The following is a 24905-nucleotide window of genomic DNA, read 5'->3' on the forward strand; positions in this document are numbered from 1 at the left end:
TTCGATAATCACTGTAAAAATTACAAATGGAAGAAATAAATAACATTCAACAAAGAGACAAGAGAAAAATTTCAATAGAAGGAAACTGACAAATTAAAAAGGGGGGGGTATAAGTCATAATCTTGCCTCTTTTCATAGCAGTAATCTGAAATGAGAAGAGGAAGCTATCTGTCTCTTGATTCCATCCCCATTTCCTGTTTCAGTCACAAGGATCACAGTTAATAAGAGCAGTATCAAAATGATTAAAAAACGTTATCAAACGATTTCATTCATTAAAACTACTTCATTAGGATGATGAATGAATGAATTACTCCTTTAATCCTCCAAGTTTGTGGAGGGGGGGGCTGCATTGTTTCATGCAGTGTGTCATGTGCAAGAATAGCCTGGCAGCGGTCTTCAGAGCACATACAGCACCTGGTATTACCAAATGCTCAACTAGTTTTGTACTGACCAGGCTCAATGCCACTTAAACTTCAGTGATCTAACAGAAACCGGTGCGTCAACGTGATTACGCTATAGACATAAAACCAGTAATTTATGTTAACAATATGTAACGTAATGTACTTGCAATAACCCTTATCCCTGAGTGGCTTCCGGGCCTTGATAAGTGGTGATCACTGTGTAAAAAAAAAAAAAATGATAAAAATGCATTTAATAAGAATAACAATATTTAACTCACTAAAAAGTCCATTTAATGGCCATTACAAAAAGTGAGAATCTTTATTTGACAAAGAACGTCGACTAGAGTACTGTAATGAATATGGCTAATTATATAATGGATATCACACAAAAAATTGCAAGTAACAGGAAGATAATTTGAATAATTTAATTAATTTATTTTTTTATTGCTTGTGTACACTGTGATTTTATGTTCATATCATATTTAAAAGTCAATCTCACAGTGCTATCTTTTATATCTATAAAAGACTATGAAACCAATAGAAAGAGTGTTCCTATTATCGTTTGAAAGTAAAGCCAACTGCAAATCACGACTGGAAGTTGGAAATCCTAAAATGAAAACAAACCGTGAAAATTAACGGGAATAAATACGTTTGTCTTTCAAAAATGTTCATATTTTCCCGAACGACGCTATAGTTATTAATGAACAGAATAATTGGCGGCATTTTAATGCATGGCAGAGACGATGGAAGAATCGAAAAAAGGAAAAAAAAAAATATTTATAACCATCGAATACGAAGTTGAATAAGGAGGGGGGGTGCATTTAAAAATAAGATATTTCAGGCGTAGATTATTAGAACAAAGGGACACAACCCGGTAAAGAAAGTATTAAAACCTACTACTGTTATTTCCCTTCATACGCACTAAGAATTGTTGTTTTTTTTTTCTTTTTTTTTTTTTTTTAGCTGTAATTCTTAAGAATATTTTTTCCTAAACTGTTGAACATTATTTAGCCAAGGTCGAATGTATAAAAAATAAATACAATACAATAAATCATAGGAAACAAACTTCTGGGATTGACCTTTACCCCCTGACCTGAAATGGAAGATCTACACCAGATCTATTGTCAAAATCACTGGAAAGATGGTGGGATCATTCTACCACCCCATAAAGTATCTCACTCCCAACACAATCCTTTACCTGTACAAGAATCAAATACGTTTTAAAATGGGGTACTGTTATCACACTTAGGGTGGAACCCCTAAAAGCATTCTTTCCTGCCTTGACAGGGTACAAATTTGTCTTCAAACTTTGGTGGACGATGACCTTTTTGCTATCCACGCCTTCTTTCTAACGCAAGAGACGTTGCAATTCTATCTATTCTCTATTGATACTTTTATGAAAGGTGTTCGACTGAGCTCCAATCTCAGGTTTCTCCCCATAAAACGTTCACAACAAATGCTCGCCTATCTAAAACAACTGCCAACTTTCCTCACTCCCTATCTGTAGCCAAAACTAAAGGAAAATTCTGTGAGCAGAGTGTCTTTCCTAGAGCTGTTCGTCTATGAAACTCAGACAGAGACAGGGTAATGATGACTCCTTTGGACGAAGGAGTTCCCTTAGTACACCCTGACCAATAGTTGACCACAAAGTAACTCCACAAATCCCCAGACATGAGTAATACAAGACCAATGTTGACTTCTTAACCCCTCCCAGCACTGCCTAATGGAGGAAGGAAAATAAAATTTCCAAACGCTTTCTCCATCTTGCACACACCAACAAAAGTGAAGCAATCAGAAAAGAATTACTACCCACTCACATGCACGAACAAGAACAAGGTAAATTAACATACATACATAATGCCACACTGCCATATACTCACATTTGTATATTATTTATACACACATATTATTCACACTCTGAACAATTTGATTTGCTCAACTTTCTTCACCAAATATGAATTTGCATAAATGAACATTTACTAATTGAAAATAACTTTTATTTGTTTATAAAATTGTAGATATCAAAATGCTCTCTTGTAAAATTTCGTTTTTCGCAATTTTCCATTTATAAAACTATGTTCATGAGTCTTGCTAATATCACTTGCTATTCTCTTAATATTTCTCTTATTTCCATTTTTAGAAATTGGCAATATGAAAAGCACCACCGTCGTCTAAGATGGCTTCTATCAAAGCCAGCGATCATGCCACAAAATAAGTTTTGTTACTTTTAAGATAGTTGTAAAAAATGACGAGAACTAATCTTGCCATTATCAAGGGAAATAAGTCTGACACCAGTTAATAAATTGCGGATTATTTCTCTTATGCCATGATATATCTTCTATATATATATATAAAGTAGTAGCGTTCATGTGTGTGTGTATATCTGTGTGTACAACTCCCAATAACCAAAGAAATATAAAGCCATATGTCTGTACACCTTTACTAGTCAAGAAATATTAACGCCCAACATAGGATAGTTCTGTCAATGGAGATATTACATTTTATACATAATTTCTATATACAGCATTCTTCAAACCACATCTACATTAATTGAGGTATGGTCATTAGTATATCACATTAAATTTAATCTATTTAAATAATTAGTTCGATGATATTACTTATTTGGCATAATAGCTTTATTTTAACTGTACTAATCAAAAAAATTTTAATTATTTAGTTTATCAAATTTCAATTTATATTTGATTTAACTTATTTTATCTAAAATCGTTTAATTTTCAAACCAGAAACGAAAGGGGAAATAACTGTGATAGTTTAATTGAATGGAGCACGTTATTAAATATTTTCTGTAATAGATTTGTTTTCATTTCGAAATATTCTTCTAAGCTGAATTATTATTTTTATTTTTAATTCGGAAGAAATTTTTTTCGCTTATTCTTAAATTTTAAGTAACCTTTTTTATATGTTAGAGAAAAAGGTAAATATGAAGAATCACTCCACCCTCGAAAATTCCTTTAAAATTATCACTTTTATAGGTTTTCGGGGTCGCTGAAAACGAAAATAACGTTTAAAATTACGGCAAACAAGTAATTTCCAAGATATGAAAAAAAATGTTAGTTTCAAAAAGTGGGGTATCACTTTTCTATAATAATTTAATGTAAAATGAGCACCCACGTTGTGGCCACCATTGGGGGTGGGGCTTTCTGTCCACCCTCGGAAAATCTTTTAAAATTACCACTAACGTAAAAAATTCTACGAAACAAGTAGTTTATAGGATATGAAGAAATGCACCCACTCATTTGCCGTAATTTTAAACGTTATTTTCGTGTTTAGCGCCCCCGAAAACCTATGAAAGTGGTAATTTTAAAGGAATTTTCGAGGGTGGAGTGATTCTTCATATTAACCGAGAAAAATAATTAAAACTAATGTCCTCCTTTACTTGCATCCCCACGAGGGCAGAGTTAGTTAGACACAGGGCCAATTTTCCATATGAGCAAAATCCATCATCCTTTTTTTTTTTTTTTCCTTATAAAATTTAATCGGTGTTGCTCAGGATTTATTATAATAATTATACCATAGCAAGTGTGTTTAATTGCCTGCAAAACAGATTTTCTTTATAATTTAATCTTACATTAAAAATGGTCAATTTTTACGACATGACCCAGCGTCGTTTAACCCCTAAAAAAGATTAAAGACCTGCTTTTTGAGGACCTATTGCGTTTAAGCAGTCTTTATAAATAATCTGAAAGAAGAAATTTTGGAAAAAAAATTAACATTTTAGCATGGGGGATAACTTTTCTATATATTATTATTAACATAAAATGAGCACCCACCTTTTGGCCACAAATAATTATACCATAGCAAATGTGTTTAATTGCCTGCAAAACAGTTTTTCTTTATAATTTATTTAATATCTTAAATTGAAAATGGTCAATTTTTACGACGTTTAACCCCTAAAAAAGAATAAAAACCTGCTTTTTGGGGGCCTATTACGTTTAAGCAGTCTTTATCTGAAAGAAGAAATTTTGAAAAAAAAAAAAAAAAATTACGTTTTACTGTGGGGGATAACTTTTCTATATAAATTGAACATAAAATGAGCACACACTTTTTGGCCACAAAGCGTTCAACCAGTCATGTCATCTCTATCGTTTTCTCAAGTTTGGCGATCGAGGGGGGGGGGACATGACAAATACAATTTTTTTGTTTTATTTTTTGTGGTGGCGGGTATACATTTGAAACATAAAATAACTTAATTCATTTTTATGAGACCATTCTAAACTTTCACCTAACAGAACGAACCCCAAAATAAGACAAATTCATTTGGGGGGGGGGGGGGATTACGTTAGAAATATAAAATGACGAAAATTTTCATTTAATTGTTTTTGGAATTAATTTTTGGTAGATTTTTTTTTTTCTTTTTTTTTTGCGATCGCACGATATTCGCTGCTATTTTTATTGAAACAAAAGTTGTAATGATATATTTTTAACTATTTTTTTTTTGGGGGGGGTCTTTCCAGTGCTCAATATCCGGAGAATAGTTTCTTCTCTTTATAGCCCTTCTGCCGAAATATCTGGTGAAGAGGGTATCACATACCTCTTCTTTTTGGGGGCGATTACATTTACATGTTTTCATCCGTTCTTTTATTTTTGTTGTGGGGGTATCCACGTTGCCTATGATGAAAATGATTAGTATACAGGTGTGTTTCAAACGGAACTTCATGTCAACCCAGGCAACGCTGGGTACCCGTGTTAGTATATACATAAGAAAAAATGTAAGTCTTTGAAATTCAACAAAATTTTATACTATATATATATATATATATATATATATATATATATATAAAATTTTGTTGAATTTCAAAGACTTACATTATATATATGTATATATATATATATATAACTATATATATATAACTATATATATATATATATATATATATATATATATATATATTATTTTATTCAATTTGGGAAAATAAAATTACGATAAGACGTTACCTACAATAAATCTACTGTTTCCGTCTTAAAAAAACATCGTCAGGTAATAAGAGACCTCTGTTCTTATTCGAGGCAAGTCATTTAAATGATTGTTGGCGTCAGTCACTCTTCTTTTGTTTTTGTTGTTTTTTGTTTTGTTGATTTTTTGTTGTTGTTTTTTTTATCACTTTGATTTTTACTGAATGAAGAATCATTATACTGAATCTAGTTAAAACCAAACGATAAGTGTTGGACAGAAAAGTAACTTACACCAGTACCAATACGACCTCCTATGGGGAGGGGGGATTACTTGAGAGATGCAATAGGAAAGTAGAAGCTTAAAATGCAAAATGTTCCTTCTGATGATCATGGTACAAACAGTTTTTAGAGTTTATACATCGCACTTGTAGTCATAACTTCCCCGTCTTTTCTTCTGATTTTTCTAATTTTATGACTTCCCTAACATTTTGTTATAAAGTAGTGAGATGAACTTTGATTCCAAACGCTTCAGAGCATCAGCTTTCATTTTATTTAACTTGTTCACCCTTTTTCCTCTCTCTCTCTCTCTCTCTCTCTCTCTCTCTCTCTCTCTCTCTCTCTCTCTCTCTCTCTCTCTCTCTCTCTCTCTCTCTTTAATCATTTTCATTTTTTGCTGAACTGTTCTTTGTGTTAAATCTCTCGTCATGATGTTAGAAAATTGTGAAAGGGTTACATTTCATTGTATTTGCTGAAAAGCTTGTTATAAAAGATTGAATATCACATATTCGTTGGCTTAACATTCATTTTATCTTTACCATCGTTGTTATTATGTCTAGCCTTAGTCAAATACCTTGTGTCATACCCAATAAATTGCTGAGAAGTTGGAAATAACAAAAATTAACTAAAGAAGGTGGGAGAGTATAATATTGTGAATATCACAACAATCACAGACGAGGACAACAATCCAAAATTTAAATGTAATGTGAACAATAATCTTATTACCCAACTCACCAGCCAATTATCTTCTCCCTATAAATCTGGTCTTTACCACCAGTAGCCCTGATTTTTATAATTCGTCATTGATCAAAGAGCGATAACTCTATTTTACTAAAAAATTTGCTCATTTTTTTTTTTTTTTTTTTCATACGAGAATTTAGGATGCTAAAACAAACACAACTTCAAGGAATTGTAAGAAAAGAAACATACAACAACTTTTTTTAATTAAAAAAGTAGTTGTATGTTTCTTTTCTTAACGGATTATTTGCAAATGGTTTGTATTGCCGAACTTGAGACCAAATAATCGCACAGTGATTCCTAAGAAAAGAAAGATGCGACTGTATTTTTCAAATAAAAAAATAGTCATATCTTTTTTTTCTTCTTACAATTCGTCGAAGTTGCGTTAGTTTTAGCGTCCTTAATTCTTGTATGAGAAAAATAAAACGAATTTCTTAGCAAAATGGAGTTATCTCCCTTTAAACAATGACAAATTATAGAAAAGCCCCGTAGCCCTTTACACCCATGGCAATAAGCCTTGCTTGTAATGAATAACAGTAAAAAAAAAAAAAAAAAAAAAAGTTATATTTGAGAAATCGAATAGTGGATGATTTTTTTTTTTTTTTTCATTTTCCTTTTAGAAAATGATAAAAATCACCAAACGTGCAACTAATTTTGATTTTTGGTAGAAATGAGCTTTCTTGAATTTCATCAAACCTGGAACTGGCTAAAATTTAATGAAGGGAGATAACAATGATTTGCCTCACTGCTAATCAACCTGTCATGTTAATTTTTGTCTCTAAAAATGAATCCAATTAGCATTTTTCTTAATTCATTCTTTGTTTTAAAGCGTATTTTTACAGAATTGGACACTGATGAAGATAAGCTGATTTCTCGTGAAGAGTTTATCGCTGCTATGAATAAAGTGCCAGATAAAGAAATTAAGTAAGTAGAACATTTTGTAAACAGTCAAATTTGTTTGCCATTTTGTTCAATAGGGACATCCAATTTTATGTGTACAAATAACAAGGTTTTACGCAATACCGGCAACGTCATCATTTGGTGTGTACATTATTTTCTGTATCAATCCTATGGATGCTCAACAGTGCTAAAATGATTAATAGAAGTAACGTTTTTTTGAATCTGATAAGATTCCCATATTTACATTTATATTATATTGATTTAGAAAAATTAATAGTTTAAAATAATTATTTATTAATCCGCTTGGCTTATATTTTTCCTATACAATAAGTAAATGTATTCTATCATCTGCAAAATTAAACTTATTTTTAATAGCTTTTTTTTTTTAACAATTGCATTGAAATTGTATTTCAAATGAACAACAACAACAAAAAAAGAGGTTATCAATTATTGTTCATTTGGTTATATTAAGAAATATACAGTCCCCCACTATATATAACACAATGAAACCAGTAATAGTCTTTTTAATAGTATTTATTTATTTATTTATTTATTTAATATAAGTTATTTCTATTCAGAAATTCGTATTTAAGTAATAAAATTCCATATAGGAATCACATGAATAACGAATGTCATATTTTCTTGATGTAAAACGTAAAATGTTTCCAGACGTTTTTCATTTTCGATATTCTGTGTTTTATTGTGCATATGTTACTGTGCTATTTTTTTTTAATGTATTTTCAAGTTATATTCTAGTTTTATGATATTTATTATCGCATTGTTAGTTGAAGATACAAAATAGTTACAAAACTCCCTCCCTCCCTCCCTCTGTTAAGAATGACTTTCTAAATAATAACATTATTATTTTAGTATGGTAACATAAGTGCATAAGTTCCAAAAAAAGTAATTTCTAATATATTACGAAAAAGAACTAATCTGTGTTATTGTTAATGATATCAATGTTAATGTAAGAAAAAAAACTTCTGCAAAAAAAATCAAAATTTACACATTAATCGATAAACCTTTCGATGTTTTATGCAGAAATTTATCAATGAATAAACATTTAACATTTTTAAAAATGGATAAAAAGTAATATAAAACTAACCGTTTATAAAGCAAATAGTTTTTTTTTTAACGAACTACACAGATGAGAGTTAATTGCATTAAATTAATTTTAACATTCTGTGTTGACGAAAATTATGTAAATAATGGGACTGTTGCGGGGCTAACGGGTGTTAATCCCACAAACTCAAAAATAATAATAATAAAATCAATTTTCCGCATTCAAGGGTTTTCCTTAATATTTCAGCCGTTTTCATTATTATTATTATTATTATTATTATTATTATTATTATTATTATTATTATTATTATTATTATTATTATTATATATTTTTTTATTTATGTATTTTTTTTTTTGTCGTTGATAGCTTTCTTCGTACAAAAGCAATATTTGATTATAACTTGTTAATTCGTTTTGCGGATCACTCCAGCTAAACACCATGAAATCTTATTCAATTTAATACCTTCCCGAAAATGCTTCAATCTAAATTATTTCCATATGGACGCCATTTGAAAAAGAAGGGACATAACTCAGTATTCATCGGTACAGAGTTACAAACCTTTGTTTGAAACGGAAAAATGATATTATGAATAAAAGTGGTATAATTAAAAAAAAAAAAAATGCAAATAAAAATACTACCCGGCAACGGCGGGTAGGTTGATCTGGTATATAATGTAATGCAAGTTGTATGATTGTAATAAAAAGCCATAAAAAGACAAACACATTTTAAGACGTCAAAAAATAAAAATAATTAAATATCTCCCCCCTCCCAAATAATAAAAATACCAGAATAGAAAAAAATAAAAAATAAAAAATAAAAATAAAAAAATAGCAATCAAACATTATTATTTTTTTTTTTTTAAATAAGATAATCTTGGAGTGAGGTATTTAGATGGACATATTATTAGCTAAAATAATACATACCAAAATATAATAAAATAATCCATACCAAAATATAATGAGTTTTATTAACAGATAACAGCTCGGTCCGAGCCTCGGAAATATAAGCAAAACAAAAAGTTCAATGTTGAGATGTATTTTTTCTCATTATTTGGTCTTGCATGTGAGGTTAGTAGAATGATTGAATCTAAAAGTGGTCTATATGAACAACGAACTGATGTGCTGCTTAAAAGGTTTTTAGGCGAACTGGAACTTTCTCTTGTGGCAAAGGTGTCTCATATCTAGCCACAAAAAATCTGACTGAAATGAATTTTACTGTGGAAGAAACTCTGACAGTTCGTTCAAGACACACGCACGCACGCGCGCGCGCGCACGCACACACACACACACACACACACACACACACACACACACACACACACACACACACACACACACTAGCGGCATTCACCCTAAGTGGATTGAATCAGATTTTTCCAAAGGAGGAAGTGTCAAGGGAATATTGAATTCACTAGCAGTCCCCAGTCGCATGTATATCCTGATCAGGGTAGATGACAACGTTATCTTTTGTAATTGTTAATATTAGTAAAAAAATTTCGTAAAACATTTTTTCACTAATCTTAACAATTAACATTCAGTTAAAATTGAACCATAAGAAAGTCTTAAAAATTACCCTAGTGACCCCTGAAAATTGACTTTTTTTTTAATTTACAAACACACCTTCAAACCAATATGACATTTGCAGTGCAGAGCTAACCCCCTTTTCCTTAGTTGAAAAAAAAAAAAAAACATGGATTTCACACCTGATAAAGGTCGTAGGTTTCAACGACCGAAATGTTGGGCCAATAACAGCCAAGATGATGATAATAATTTCTGAATGACCAAAACAATACAACATTCATATCTCATCTCAAAAATTCATAAATTGCGTCTGTAGGTAATTTAACAGTCTGAAAAAATGATATTGATGACGAAGAGAAGTTGGTGGATGCAAATAAAACACAGCTGTAACCTTTACACGAAGAAAATAGTATCGGCCTACTTATCTATGATGGAGGTACAGTAATGCCTATAACAGACGGATTCCACCAACTGAGAGACCACTAGACCAACATCATCACCAACAGAAGATCAACAACACCAGCAGGATGCCAGTGGTAAAATGCTTGATTCCCGACTGTGACTTCGAGACAGCTGATCTTGATGCAGCAATTGTGGCAGCACTTCTGACAACCCATGTGCTAGTGCCCACCACAACTCCCGCAAGTACTGCAAGCTGCAACAAGGTAGAAAAAGTCAAACGACCTACCATCTCATCAGCTGGTACAAGTGAGGACTGGTCATACTTCCAATCACGATGGAAAGACTATGTCGAAGCCACCAAAATCAAGGACAAAGAACTGGTAATCCAACTGTTAGAGTGCTGTGATGAAACTTTGCACAGAGACTTTACAAGATCAGCTGGTGGTCCCTGACAGAAAAATCTCAAGAAGATGTTCTAACAGCCATGAGAGTCCTGGTAGTGTGTGAGGAAAATACAATGGTGGCTCGGGTTACACTGAACAATATGACACAAGACCGAAAAGAAACTATGTGTTCATTTGGTGCTCGTCTCCGTGGATAAGGAGTATGCAAATTCCTAATACTGTGCCCCAGCTGCAGCCATGAAGTCAACTACACAGATGCAATCCTACGTGATGTGCTTGTTCGTGGACTCAATGACTCTGACATTCAGCTAGACCTCCTTAGGAACAGAAATCAGAGCATGACCCTTGAACAAACTTTTCAGTCCGTTGAAGCCAAGGAATCTGGTAAACTCTCTGCATCCAAACTACTTGATTCCCAAGGGGCCAAAGCAGCTGGCAGCACATATTGTCACAACAGAAATGCTGCACGTGTCGTAACCAAGAAAACTGAAAAATGACAGCATGCACTTATTGTGGAAAGAGAGGTCATGGTGCCAGAGCAACTCTCCAACTTCGCAAGAAAGAGTGTCCAGCATATGGTCAGACCTGCAACAACTGCAGAAGAATGAACCACTTTGAGGCTGTGTGCAGAGGCAAACAAAATGTGATGGCCACTAAGACTGAACATGAAAGTGCTGTATTTGACTCCCTCTGTGCTGCAACCAGTTATGAAAAAACTATGACAGACATGTTGTTCATCTAGACCATCATCTGCACAATCAGCTATCAGACACCTGGGTGCGCCAGTCATCACAGCCCCAACCGTTCATTCAAGTGACTGCTCATGGTGACCCCAAAGACTACGACCACACCAAAGCCAAAGACATGTATGATTGTAATAAAAAGCCATAAAAAGACAAAGATCACACCAAAGCCAAAGACAACTACCATCACTGCTATGACTGACACAGGCTGCCAAAGTTGTCTAGCCGATATCAAAGTGCTTCATCGACTCACTATCTCAGAGAAACACTTAATTCCCATGACAATGAAGATGCATGCTGCTAACAATGTCGGCATAAGAATTATTGGAGTAGCTATTCTCCGCATCTCTGGCAAAGGGACCAGAGGGGAAACCTATGAAACGCCTCAAGTTGTGTACGTGACTGACAAATCCGACAAAATGTTTCTAAGCAGAGAAGCATGTGCAGCACTTGGTATGATTACACATAACTTCTCAACCATCGGTGAATCACAGAGCAACAGTCAAGCAGCAATGAACACTATCAGCCAATGTGTGGTTCCCCTATGTCCACAGGAAGATAAGAGCAACCCTGCACCGCAAATCTAGTCACAATCAACATCTTCTCAAGACTCTATGTTCACTTCATGTAAAGACAGTGACAAGTGTAAATGCCCCAAACGTAAATCACCACCCCCTCCACCGTCGGCTCTGCCATTTCCTGCAACTGAAGCTAACCGAGAGAAACTTCAACAGTACCTACTAGATAGGTACAAATCCAGTACCTTTAATACATGTCAGCCACTTCCTCACATGGCAGGCCCATCGATGCGGCTCATGGTCGACCCCAGAGCTACACCTGTCGCGCATCACACACCTGTCCCAGTACCACTACATTGACAGGATGAAGTGAAAGCAGGCCTAGATCAGGATGTTCAACTTGGTGTCATCGAGTCCGTCCCAGTTGGAGAACTGGTCACTTGGTGTCATCGCATGGTGGTCTGCACAAAGAAGAATGGCACTCCACATTAAACTGTAGACTTCCAAGCACTCAATGCTCATGCAGCAAGGGAGACCCACTACACGCAGTCCCCATTTCATCAGGCTTGCTCCATCCCATGCGACACTAAAAAGACTGTCTTTGATGCCTGGAACGAATATCACAGTGTACCTATTAGAGAAGAGGACAAACATCTCACCACCTTCATCACACCGTGGGGCAGGTACAGATATAAAACTGCACCTCAAGGATACATAGCCTCTGGGGATGGCTATACCCGCTGCTTCGATGAAATCGTCGCCGACATTCCTAACAAAACAAAGTGCATTGACGACGCTCTTCTTTGGTCAAACAGTATCCAGAACAGTTTCCTTCAATCCTGTAACTGGCTGGAAACTTGTGGAAAAAACGGTATCATCTTGAACCCGGAGAAATTCATCTTTGCTCAAGACACTGTAGAGTTTGCTGGCTTTGAAATTACTCCAGATAGCGTGCGACCATGCAGTCACTATCTTGAAGCAATCTTAGACTTTCCTTCACTGAAGAACATCACGGACATCAGATCATGGTTTGGCCTCGTAAACCAGGTATCATATCCCTTCAGCATGACTGACAGGATTGCAAGCATTCAGACAACTGTTGAAACCTGGAACTCCATTCAACTGGGACAACACACTCCAACGTCTTTTTCAGGAGTCAAAAGCAGTCATCATCAGTGAAATTGAACATGGTGTCCAAATATTCGACAAAAACAAACCAACTTACCTAGCTACAGACTGGTCGAAGAATGGCATTGGATTCTGGCTGTTCCAAAAACATTGCACATGCATCAAAACTGTGCCCTTCTGTTGCCGAGATGGGTGGGAGATAACTCTTGTTGGCAGCAGGTTCACCAGCCCCACAGAATCTAGGTACGCACCCGTCGAAGGTGAAGCCCTTGAAGCTTCTGACGCCTTGGAGAAAGCAAGATACTTTGTTCTGGGATGTGACAAGTTGATCATCACAGTAGACCACAAGCCCTTGATTAAACTTTTTGGGGACAGATCACTGGAGGACATCCCCAATTCAAGACTTTGCAATCTGAAGGAAAAGACCCTTAGGTACAAATTCACAATGTTACATGTGCCTGGTGCCAAACACCGTGCTGCTAATACTGTATCTTGCCACCCAGTTGGAAGGCGTGACAATATGGTTCTCATTGATGGCATAGCCTCTGTTGATGGCTACAGCCGAAGTGAGGTGCCACAAACCATCCCAACACTGCAGCACAAAGCCTCAGATGTTACGACCGGAGAGCCAGACACCGCCTCGCAGTGTGGTGAAGCCATATTCTACTCATCAGCCTTGTCTTCAGTCACATCATTGCAGTGTATCTCCTGGGACAAAATTAAAACTGCAACAGCCAGCGATTAGGACATGTTCAAGCTAGTACAGCAAATTGAAAGTGGAATGTCAGACACCTGAAATGATCTGACACCTTCCTTGAGAGAATACCATCTTTCCACCGTTAATGGTGTCATTATACATAAAGAATACCACCGTTCCACCGTTAATGGTGTCATTATATATAAAGACAGGATAGTGGTTCCACCGTTACTGAGAAAAGATGTGCTTACAGCGTTGCACTCTGTACATCAAGGCATTTCATCCATGGCGTCAAGAGCAGAAACCTCTGTGTTTTGGCTTGGTATAAGCAATGACATCACCAAACTCAGAAACTCTTGCAATCATTGCAACCAAAATGCTCCATCTCAACCAAGTGCACCACCAACGCCACCCGTCTACCCCTTGTATCCATTTCAGTGTGTATGTGCGGACTTCTTCCACTACAAAGGCGGTAATTACCTGGTGATTGATGATAGATCCTCAAACTGGCCCATCGTTGAAAGAGCACACAATGGTGCCTCTCGCCTCATTGACTGCTTACGATGCACATTCGTCACATTTGGAATAGCAGATGAGTTATCTTCAGATGGCAGTCCACAGTTTACAGCTTCAACAACCAGAGATTTCCTGAAGACCTGGGCTGTGCATCATAGGCTCTCATCTGTAGCTTTTCCACATAAAAACTGTAGAGCAGAAGTTGGGGTGAAGACGCATGATTACAGACAACACTGGACCAAATGGTGAACTAAACACCAATGCCTTTCAGCGTGCCATGTTGCAGTATCAAAACACTCCGGACAGAGACATAAAATTATCTCCAGCAATGTGTGTCTTTGAGCGGGCGATCTGAGACTTCATCCCAATCTTGCCTGGCCGCTACAAACCTCATGAGGCATGGAGTAACACACTTACTCTGAGAGAGGAAGCTTTACGCAACTGACACATGAAAACTGCTGAACGCTTAGCTGAACATACAAAGCGGCTGCCACCTCTCAGAGTGGGAGACCAGGTCAGGATCCAAAATCAAACTGGCCCTTGTCGAAGAAAATGGGACAAAACTGGAACTGTCATTGAAGTTCATCAATATGACCAGTATGTTGTTCGCATGGACGGATCAGGCAGAGTGACATTATGCAACAGGAAGTTCCTACGAAAGTACATGCCGGTGTATTCCCCTCCTGAAAAACATACTATTGACCATGACTTGAGATATCACTTCAAAAAAGGAAATCCCAACCCACCTACACCAGTGAGTAGGATATCAATAGCCCTAGCTGTTCCATCTCAGACCATCACAGACTCGAAACTACAGGACGACAGTGGGCATGCACCAGCTTCACCAAGTCATTGTTCACTTCCTGTCTGTATTACACCAGCTGAGCAGGGTAGACCACCTCATGTCACTCAGCCTAAATCATCAATGCCATCAGTCTTGGACAGACCACCATCAGTGGATGACAGTCAACCTCCCACGCCTGCGTCTACCAGGCCACCTCCCACACTGCAGGCTCTAACGCTTCCATCCACGGTACCAACTACACTGATAAGGAGCGTGACACCTAGAATAAGACCAGAACAACTTTCCTTCGACCAGACTCCAAGATGCTCCAGTTGCCCACAACAAGAACCAAAGTGGCTCAGTGATTATGAACATTAAACAGGGCAGAATAATCCCCGAACCAGAGGGAAGTTTACTCAATGATGGTTCATGACTGTCTCTTTATTTTATGTACAAGCAGTACACTTATTAATTCTTATTTTAATTTCATTTTCCCACATGATTTGAGGTCATAGTGCAAAGACAGTATAAAGACACTATTGATATGTGCTTTTAAAAGAACATCATCCTATCTGTAATCATCATCAGTAACAGACATTAAATCAGTCATTCAGAATACTCTCAAATGACTCGGGGAGGGATAGAGGATAGTGTATTACATAATCATAATCCAGCCATTAGTGCATCTTAGATTTATCCAACAGATAATTGAATTGTAATGTTATAGTCATGTTACCATAATATCATTGCATGTTTCAGACCTCCATCATTTTGGATGAATTAAGTTATTATCTGAAAATAGTATCGGCCTATTTACCTAATGTGAAATACATTCCAAGCTTATTTTTGACCCAGAAAGTACATTTGATAAGATCTATCCTGACATCATAGCACTGCAAACGAGTGAAAATAATACAGAGATATAGTTGTACTAGCAGATAGATTGCCTACAATTGAATGATGATTAACGAATGTTTCACACTCCTATATTATTATTGCCATTGAAATCAGTAAACTCTTCGCCCTCCTTCAGTCAAATGCTTCCCTGCAGCGATTTAGTTCACAATACATTGTCATCTACATTGTATACTGATTTTATAAAATTATTTTTTTTAGATATAATGGTTTGAATTAAAGTTTAACATGGAAAATACAAGTATTATGTTTCAATGATGCTCTAAGCAAAAACATTAATTTAGAATGCGACCCCGTCATATCAAAGAACCTACTGTTGATTTTATATGCCTGGCCTTCCTACTTGTGCGGTGATAATGGCTTGAATTTAAGTTTAAAATGAAAAAATCAAGTATCATGCTGCAATTGTGCTTTAAACAAAAAACGTTCAATTCGAAGGCACCTCTGTCATATCAAAGAACCTATGGTTGATTTTATATGTTGGGCCTTTCGGCGTATGTGGTAATAAAACTTCTTAAATGCACTTGTGATGTTAGGCTGTGTAAGGTATCAACTTTCATCAAAATCGCTTGTTCAAAACCTATCTAAGAACACTGCCAGGCACATAAATTACGTTCGTGTGAAATTTCATCAAAATCGACCCAACCGTTTTCGTGTCTATAGGGAAAGAACTCACACACAAGTTGATTTTATATAATAGTAGAACAGAGATATGAATTTTAAGTAACAAACTTCTATAAGATGCTAAAATGTGTAAGCTGCAGTGTGTAAGTCAAATGTCAAAATGTTAAAAATTTAAATACTTTGAACGGGGAATAATAGCAGCCTTAGAAATATCTATAGGATTAATTGGTATTTGGTAAAACCTTCACGTGATTTGGAAAATATTTTACAACCATGTAAAGATAAAGTGAAATCTTGAGTAAGTTAGCAATCAGGAACAGTAACGGAGTTCAGCTGACGAAAATATGTAGGATGCCAATCCCCAGAATGCTTCGAACCTATATGTAAAGGGGATATCCAAGAACTATATGTGATTAAATTCATGCCTAGCCGCCTTTAACTTCTGTAGGGAGAGGCAGAGATGATGTGAAGGAACAGGATCAGTAGTTATCTCAATAAAACGAACAGTAGATCGAGCATGTTTGTTTATTTTAAAATTCAAATTTATTCAATCTGGAAAAGAATCTAATAACAAGTGATGACGATCTTCAGTGAATGAATACAAAAAAAAAATACAAGACTAGTAAGCTTTCCTACCAGATGATAGCTTAATACTTGAATCTATCAGTTTGTGTCTACGTGTTCACAATCAGTTAAAAAGGTGTGTGACATGACCGTCCCAGGGGGCGGTCAAGCTCCTAAAAAAGGAGGGTGGCAAACACTTAAAATTCACTAAAGAAAAACGGGCAGATGTGACTCTTTATTAGATATTGGTGTGCCCAAGCGACAGCAAAAATCCCTGCTGAGAAAAAAAAAAGAATAATATAATATACGATTTTGTTTAATCAATTGACAAACAATGTCATTTTAACAGTTGTGACGAAAACATATTCCGTGAGCCGGTGCAAATGGGTGATGATTCAGGTTTTGGAGAAGAGATAGTTAGACTTTGAGTACAGTTTACCTCGACCCAGGATCATGGATGTGACCCCAGAAGCCATGAAAACCCGCTCGCAAACTCGCAGGTGCAACTCGTGGGGGAATCCCCACTTTCTGAGGAGACCAATTGAAACATGTGCAATGGGCGATTGGTTGTGGAAACTAGCCCACTTCACCCCACTCCGGAATATATAACCGAGAGCAGAGCCAAGAAACGGCAGATGAGATTTAGATTTTTCAGATTTGAGATTGATTTAACGTGAGACAGCTGCGAGCAAAATTATCACTCCTCCTCCTCTCTGCGATGCCCCGTTTTGCCAAAAAAGAAAGAGAGAGAGCATAAAGGTTTAATTATTGACTTACAGAAGTCGTGACTTGTACGGACGCATTAACCACTGCATGTGTAAAGAATGCTATATATATATATATATATATATATATATATATATATATATATATATATATATATATATATATATATAAGAGCAAATAGTTAATAAAACATGTTAAAAAGCACTTTGAAAAAGAGTCAAAAACATATTTAATATGAAAAGGAAACACTTAATAAGTGAATAGTCCTTAATCCGTAGAGTCTCGAAGAAATACTTTCCTTCTCATCAGAGGGTAGGAATTAGCAAAATGCGGGATTGGATTTTGCATACAAAAGTATTTGATGAAACTGCAAGTAAGTCAAAGATCTTACTTGATAACAAAAAGTGAAGCAGAGGGAATATGGCGGAGAAAAAGGTGATTTCACATGAATGGATAGTCTGGTGAAAGGTAAAGTATCCAATGACGGTAAAATCAAAAAATGTAAATCCAAGAAAGTTAATTAAATTTCCATTCGCACAAGTAAAATCCAAGGAAATCGCGTAATTGGGAGATGGTCCAAAATAATCCAAAAGGCCAAAATCCAAGGAATAATTCACAAATATGTACAAGGAAAAGGGGAAAAAATTCCAATAATATTAATAAAAGAAAAATAAGATAGGCATTTAACACGGCTGCTGAGACAAAGTGTAATTAAGAAAAATTTTGCCAATTTTTGTGTTTTATATATATTTTATTTATTTATCTTTGTTCTCTTATTGCAGTCTTACTAAAAATTGAAACTCCTTAACATTACCTATCATGTCTTATTACTCGTGTTTTAACCTTTTTTTTTTTTTTTGTTAAATACGTCTGGCATTTACCTAAACTAGCCTTTAAATAAGATGCCCCCAATCTAAAAACATAAGCTGACCTCACAAGTTGCATTATTGAAACGTAATTATAAGTTTAATCTCGAAGGTTCTATCTCGAGGTACCAAAAGCAAAAAAAAAACAAAAAAACACTTCCATGGATTAATATGGGAGGGGAGACTATCTTCAAATTCTATTCTAAACTGGGAATGGGCAAAGGACTTATACTAAGTAGATATAAATAAGTCCCTCTTACCGTTTTTCTTTTTTTTTAATGGAGAGTAGATAATGCAGTGGATGTGTTATCGGCAGCTCCAGTAACTCTCGCTTCTCCTTTTTTGTTCGTGAACAGTAGTCTGAGATGTTCGAAATTTTCTGTCTCTATGTCTATCCTTGCGGCCATGTCACTAGTAAGGGTGCTGGAGGTAAACGTTTTCATCTGGGCTGATGTTAACCGCCTGATAGTCAGGAACCCGAACCTTGGAATAACCACTAAGGAGGCTGTCCTATCAGCAGGTGCAAAGTACTGGGGCTGCTGTATTGCCATTTGGTGAATGGATTTTGGCTCAAGTAGTCTCTGGTGTGGCCTCTCGATGCCATACTAGTGGGTAATTGTTACGGCTTTACCTTATAATGTGCTACAAAAAAAAAAAATTTCCTATCTTTCCTCTCTTACTTTCCCTCTCTGCTCTGCTCTAACCAAGTATACTGACCTGTTCCACAAACCCCAAAATCCTCAACATGAAACATCTCAAAAAAGAAAACACGAATAAACCTAGAACCTCATCCTCCTACGTAGACCCCTACTACCACGTCTCCTTCTCCAACATCAGGGGTCTACGTTCTAACCTTCCAGAGGTTGAAACCCAATTACAGGAGAAGAAACCTGACATATTCCTCCTAAGCGAAACTGGAATAGGGCCGACCACCTCCCTAGATGAGTTCATAATTAAAGGATACTCTAACCTAACATCTAAATCTGACCCCCAAGATCGCCACGGGCATGGAATATGTGCCTACATAAAAGATGGCTTCCCATGTGGCAGGGATATCTCCAGAGAAGATCCTAATCTACCTTATATGTGCTTCCGGGTTGCACTTGCTTACACCACCGCATTTATATTTGCCCTCTATCGCCCCCACAACAGTGGAGTTACTGTCTTTAAGAGTATATCAGAAAAAACTGACCACATCCTGTCTGCTCATCCCTCAGCTAACATTCACATTTGCGGTGACTTCAATGTCCATAATGTGGAATGGCTGACCCACTCAAATAAGACTGATGATGAGGGGAGGCTCTGTCATGATTTTGCCATTGCCTATGACCTCACTCAGATTGTCCGCAAGCCAACCCGTGTGCCCGATAGTACCGATCAGTTCACAAGCCTCCTAGACCTTTTTCTATCCACATCCCCTGAGCTATGCTCGTGTTCCATTCTATCTCCTCTGGGATCCTCTGACCACTGCATCGTATCAGTTAAGATAAAAATGAAATATAATAAATCTACAGACGTACCTCTCCACCGTACTGTATACCGATACTCTATGGCGGACTGGGATAGCTCCCGTACATTCATATCTGATCTACCTCTCCATTCCATGTTTAAAAAGGATGTGTCCTCTATAGTATCAGACCTGACTGAATGGTTACTTGTAGGCATAGACCAATTCATACCATCCAAAAAATTCCAACAAAAACCTAACAGCCAGCCATGGTTCTCCCCCGAATGTGCTGCTGCCATCGCACACAGAAATCACTTTTTCCATAGCTACCAACGTAATAGATGCACTGAAACTAAAGCTGCTTTCAGAACCGCCAGCAACCACTGTAAAAGAGTAATAAAAAATGCGAGAGAACTATATGCGCAATCCGTTAAGTCCAAAGTAGCTGAGCAGGTATTCCAATTATAGTGTTAAAAAAATTACAACCAGAACTTGCCCCCATACTTTCCAAACTGTTTAAGCGTTGCCTTAAGGAAAAGTGCTTCCCAACACCCTGGAAAACCTCATCAGTATGCCCTGTATTTAAGAATTCAGGTGATAAGTCATCTCCCTCTCAGTACAGACCAATAAGTCTCCTGTGTGTCATGAGTAAGTTGCTGGAATCCACAATAAATAGAGAAGTAGTCAACCACCTCAGCAGAAATAACCTTCTTAGCGACACGCAATATGGTTTCCGCCCTGCTAGATCTACAGCAGATGTGCTAACTGTTATATCTCATAGGATTAGTGAATCTCTTGACAAAGGCTTCATTTCTAGGGCAATTGCTCTCGACATATCAAAGGCCTTCGATAAGGTTTGGCATAAAGGCCTACTACACAAGATTTCCAGCTACGGTATAACTGGAAATGTTTTCTCTATCATTAAGTCATTTCTCTCAGATAGGCTCATAAGAGTAGTGGTTGATGGGCAGAAATCAGAGGCCCACAGTATTAATGCTGGAGTCCCTCAGGGGTCCATACTGAGCCCAACTCTCTTCCTGATCTACATCAATGATCTCCCAAAGCACATACTAAAATCTTTCGTTGACATCTATGCTGATGACACCACCATCTATGGCAACACATGAAAGGCTGTAAATGATGATGTTCTCTCTGATTCACTCTCCTCTGATCTTGAGCACGTGGTACAGTGGGGAAAGAGGTGGCTGGTTACCTTTAATGCATCTAAGATCAAGCTCCTATCTCTACATCATAAACGCTCTGATCCTCATCTGGCATCAATTGAAATGGATGGCTCTCGTCTAAGGGAGGCCCCAGGCTTTGATAAGCTCGTGGGTTTGACCTTTACACCTGATCTTAAATCAAGTCTGTGGCCAAGGTTGCTGGGAAAATGGTGGGATCCTTTTACCGCTCCAGAAGATATTTCACTAATAATGCAATTCTCTATCTATATAAGAGCCAAGTACATCCAAAGATGGAGTACTGCTGCCACATCTGGGCGGGGCCTGCTAAAAGCAGCCTATCTTGCCTTGACAGAGTAAAAAATAGACTCCGTGGCTTGGTGAGGGATGCCCTTTTCTCTACCCTGCAACCTCTTTCCCACAGAAGAGACGTAGCGAGCCTGTCATTGTTCTATCGTTATTTCCATGGCAGGTGCTCGTCTGAGCTCCATTCTCTGGTCCCCCCTCACCAATCTTTTTCAAAAAACACCCGACTAGCTGAAACCACCATCAATAATTTTCCCCACTCCCTATCTGTGCCTAAATCAAAACGTAGATACCATGAACAAAGCTTCTTTCTTAGAACTGCACGTCTGTGGAACTCTGTTCCGCTTGCCTGTTTCCCTCCCGACTTCAACCTGGATGTCTTCAAGTCCAACACAAACAAATTCCTGATGAACCGCCCCCTAAGTAATGACACCTCACAATTTCTCCAATACTATTGGTACACTATCCCTTTGATTACTGTACACACAATAACCCTTATCCCTGAGTGGCCACTGGGCCTTGATAAGTGGTGAACTCCATCTAAAAAAAAAAAAATCAGTGAAGAAAATAAAAAAGGATTAAATGGTAATAGAATTAAATAGAAAATAGAAAAGCAAATGTCAAAATGACCCAGACAAGATGACCGTTAAAAGGCGCAAAAAATATAGGGCAAAAAAAGAGGTCAACTGAAATGTACATGTTATTACTTAAGAAAATGTCAGCAAGAGTTATTAAAAGACACTAAATGGAAAAACTGAATAAATGAATTGATAAATAAATAAATAAAAAATAAATAAAAAATAAAATATAAAATAAAAAAATAAAAGTTATTATAAGCTCTATCTCCTATTTGGTTTTATCGAGCTTTTACATCTGGTTGAGATTACTTTATAAATATTAATTCTTTAATATTTATAACATACTTTACTTTTACCATCTTTGATCATTTTGGTAAATATAATTGTAATTTTTATTTCATATATATATATATATATATATATATATATATATATATATATTATTATGGACCATCTTCCTCCAATTACGGGATTTCCTTGGATTTTACTTGTACAAATGGAAATTCTTTTAACTTTCTTGAAGTTTTACATTTGGATTTTACCGTCACTGGATTTTTTATCTTCCACCAGACTATCCATTCATGTGTAATCACCTTTTTCTTTACCATATTCCCTCTGCTTAACTTATTTTGTTTTCAAGTAAGATCTTTGACTTACTTGTTGTTTCATCAAATACTTCTGCATGCAAAATCCGATCCCGCATTTTGCTAATTCCTACCCTCTGATGAGAAGGAGAGTATTTCTTTGAAACTCCGTGGATTAAGGACTATCCATTTACCTAATGTTTCCTTTTCAGATTAAATATGTTTTTAACTCATTTCAAAGTGTTTTTTTAACATATTTTATTAACTGTTTGCTCATATATATATATATATATATATATATATATATATATATATATATAGAGAGAGAGAGAGAGAGAGAGAGAGAGAGAGGGGGGATTTAATAAGTAGACTAGAAAGAAAAACGAAGTTTTTTTTTTTTTTTCCTTGTTAATTGAATTATCTTACCGCTGAAGGGCGAATTGTTGAGTTACTGTTTCTTTTCCTTGCGAGATTGAAGACTGACTAGCGCAATTAGGGAAATCGATCAATGGGATACTGCTGCATGAGCTCATATCTAGTCGCCATTGACCACGATAATTGATCAGGGGTCATAGTGTAATTAAACACAAAGGATAGAGATGAGGGCATCTACAGTTTTAAAGATCTATGTGAAATCTCTGTGTAGCTGCAAGTCCAAAGATTGTTAGAATGACAAGTATTATTATCAGAGTACAGGGGTAGTAGTTGGTTCAATAAAAATGCACAGTAGAATGAATAGGTTTATTTGAAAATTTGGTGCAGGGAAGTAACCAGGTTGAAACCGAAGTTTCATGGGCATTTTCTATCAAATAATGTAAACCACCCGGATATGCTGAAACGCTTAGCCAAATGAAATTCTAGTAAGCAGACGAGAAAAGAAAATTCGATCAACTTGTTGACAACTTTGTGAAAACCAACATGAATTTATTGTAGTGAGAAAGAAGATTCCAATTACAGGAAAAGGTCAAAGAATTTTGCCAGAAAGAAAAACTAATTGGCAAAAGTAAAAGTTGCTGGATCTGCAAGGATCTCTGCACTTTGAAGAAAATGAGAAAAAAACTATGCATGGAGGTGTCAAAATCTCAAATGTAGCATATTTATTCTGGAAAAGTAAGTCTTTTTTTTCTATTCCTTCTCTTAAGAGGTTAGTAATCATTAAAAAATTGACTTTGTTTTCTTTTTACCTCCATTAAAACATTATGCTTTGCTTTTTGTTCTTGTCTACTTAACAGAATTTCATTGGCTAAGTGTTTCATCATGTCCCAACAGTTTACGTTATCTGCTGGAAAACGCTTGTAAAATTTCGGCTTCAGCCTGGTAACTTCTCTGAATAATTCCCCAAAATCCAAATTTATTCAATCTAGAAAAGAATCTTATAACAAATGATGAGAATCTTCAACGAAAGCTATAAAAAATACAGGATTAGTAAATCAGCTCAGAAGCTATCCTACCACATAACCATAGCTTAATACTTGAATCTATCAGATTGCATCTATACATGTCCCCTATTAAGTTCAAATGTGTAAGAAATTGGTACGTAAGATAGGAATGGATACATTCACAATAATAAATCTTCAACTAGCAGAGAATTAGCTCAACAATTCAATACAACTCATACCACAGTCATTTCATGCCTTCACAACTTAGGAAAAATTTCAAAACACTTGGTTTCGCCATGATTTGACCGACACTTAATGAAATCAAAATTTAACTGTTTGTATATCTTTGCTTTCAAGGAATCGTCAAGAACCATTTTTGCAAAGAATTGTGACTGGAGATGAAAAATGGGTTCTTTACAAGAATGCCGAATGCAAAAGACTTAAACCAAAGTTCACAGCCTGTTCTAAAACAAGAACTACACCCAAAGAAGGTTATGATCTCTTTATGGTGGGACATGAAAGGACTGATTCATTATGAGTTGCTAGAGCATAACCAAACAATCACAGCAGTAAAATATTATTTGCAGATGATTTAAGAACTGATCTATCAAAAATAACGACCAGCATTATTCAATAGGAAGGGTGTAGCGTTCCAGCATGATAATGCAAGACCTCACATGGCAGTCATTCAGGAAAAAGTTGTGAGTTTCAGTTGGGAAATTTGCTTCATC

General features: G+C 36.2%; 1 protein-coding gene across 1 annotated transcript in view; it reads left to right on the top strand.

The window, feature by feature from the left end:
• LOC145291368 (16 kDa calcium-binding protein-like) overlaps positions 1 to 24905 on the top strand; it is a 40725-nt gene that overhangs the window by 14756 nt on the left and 1064 nt on the right. The window contains exon 2 of the mRNA XM_080137143.1: positions 7159 to 7253. Coding sequence (XP_079993269.1) covers positions 7159 to 7253 — 95 coding nt within the window. The remainder of the gene's footprint in view (positions 1 to 7158; positions 7254 to 24905) is intronic.

The sequence above is a fragment of the Euprymna scolopes genome, chromosome 12 (genome assembly GCF_053919585.1).
Source record: "Euprymna scolopes isolate OS-2025 chromosome 12, ASM5391958v1, whole genome shotgun sequence".
Classification (NCBI taxonomy): domain Eukaryota; kingdom Metazoa; phylum Mollusca; class Cephalopoda; order Sepiida; family Sepiolidae; genus Euprymna; species Euprymna scolopes.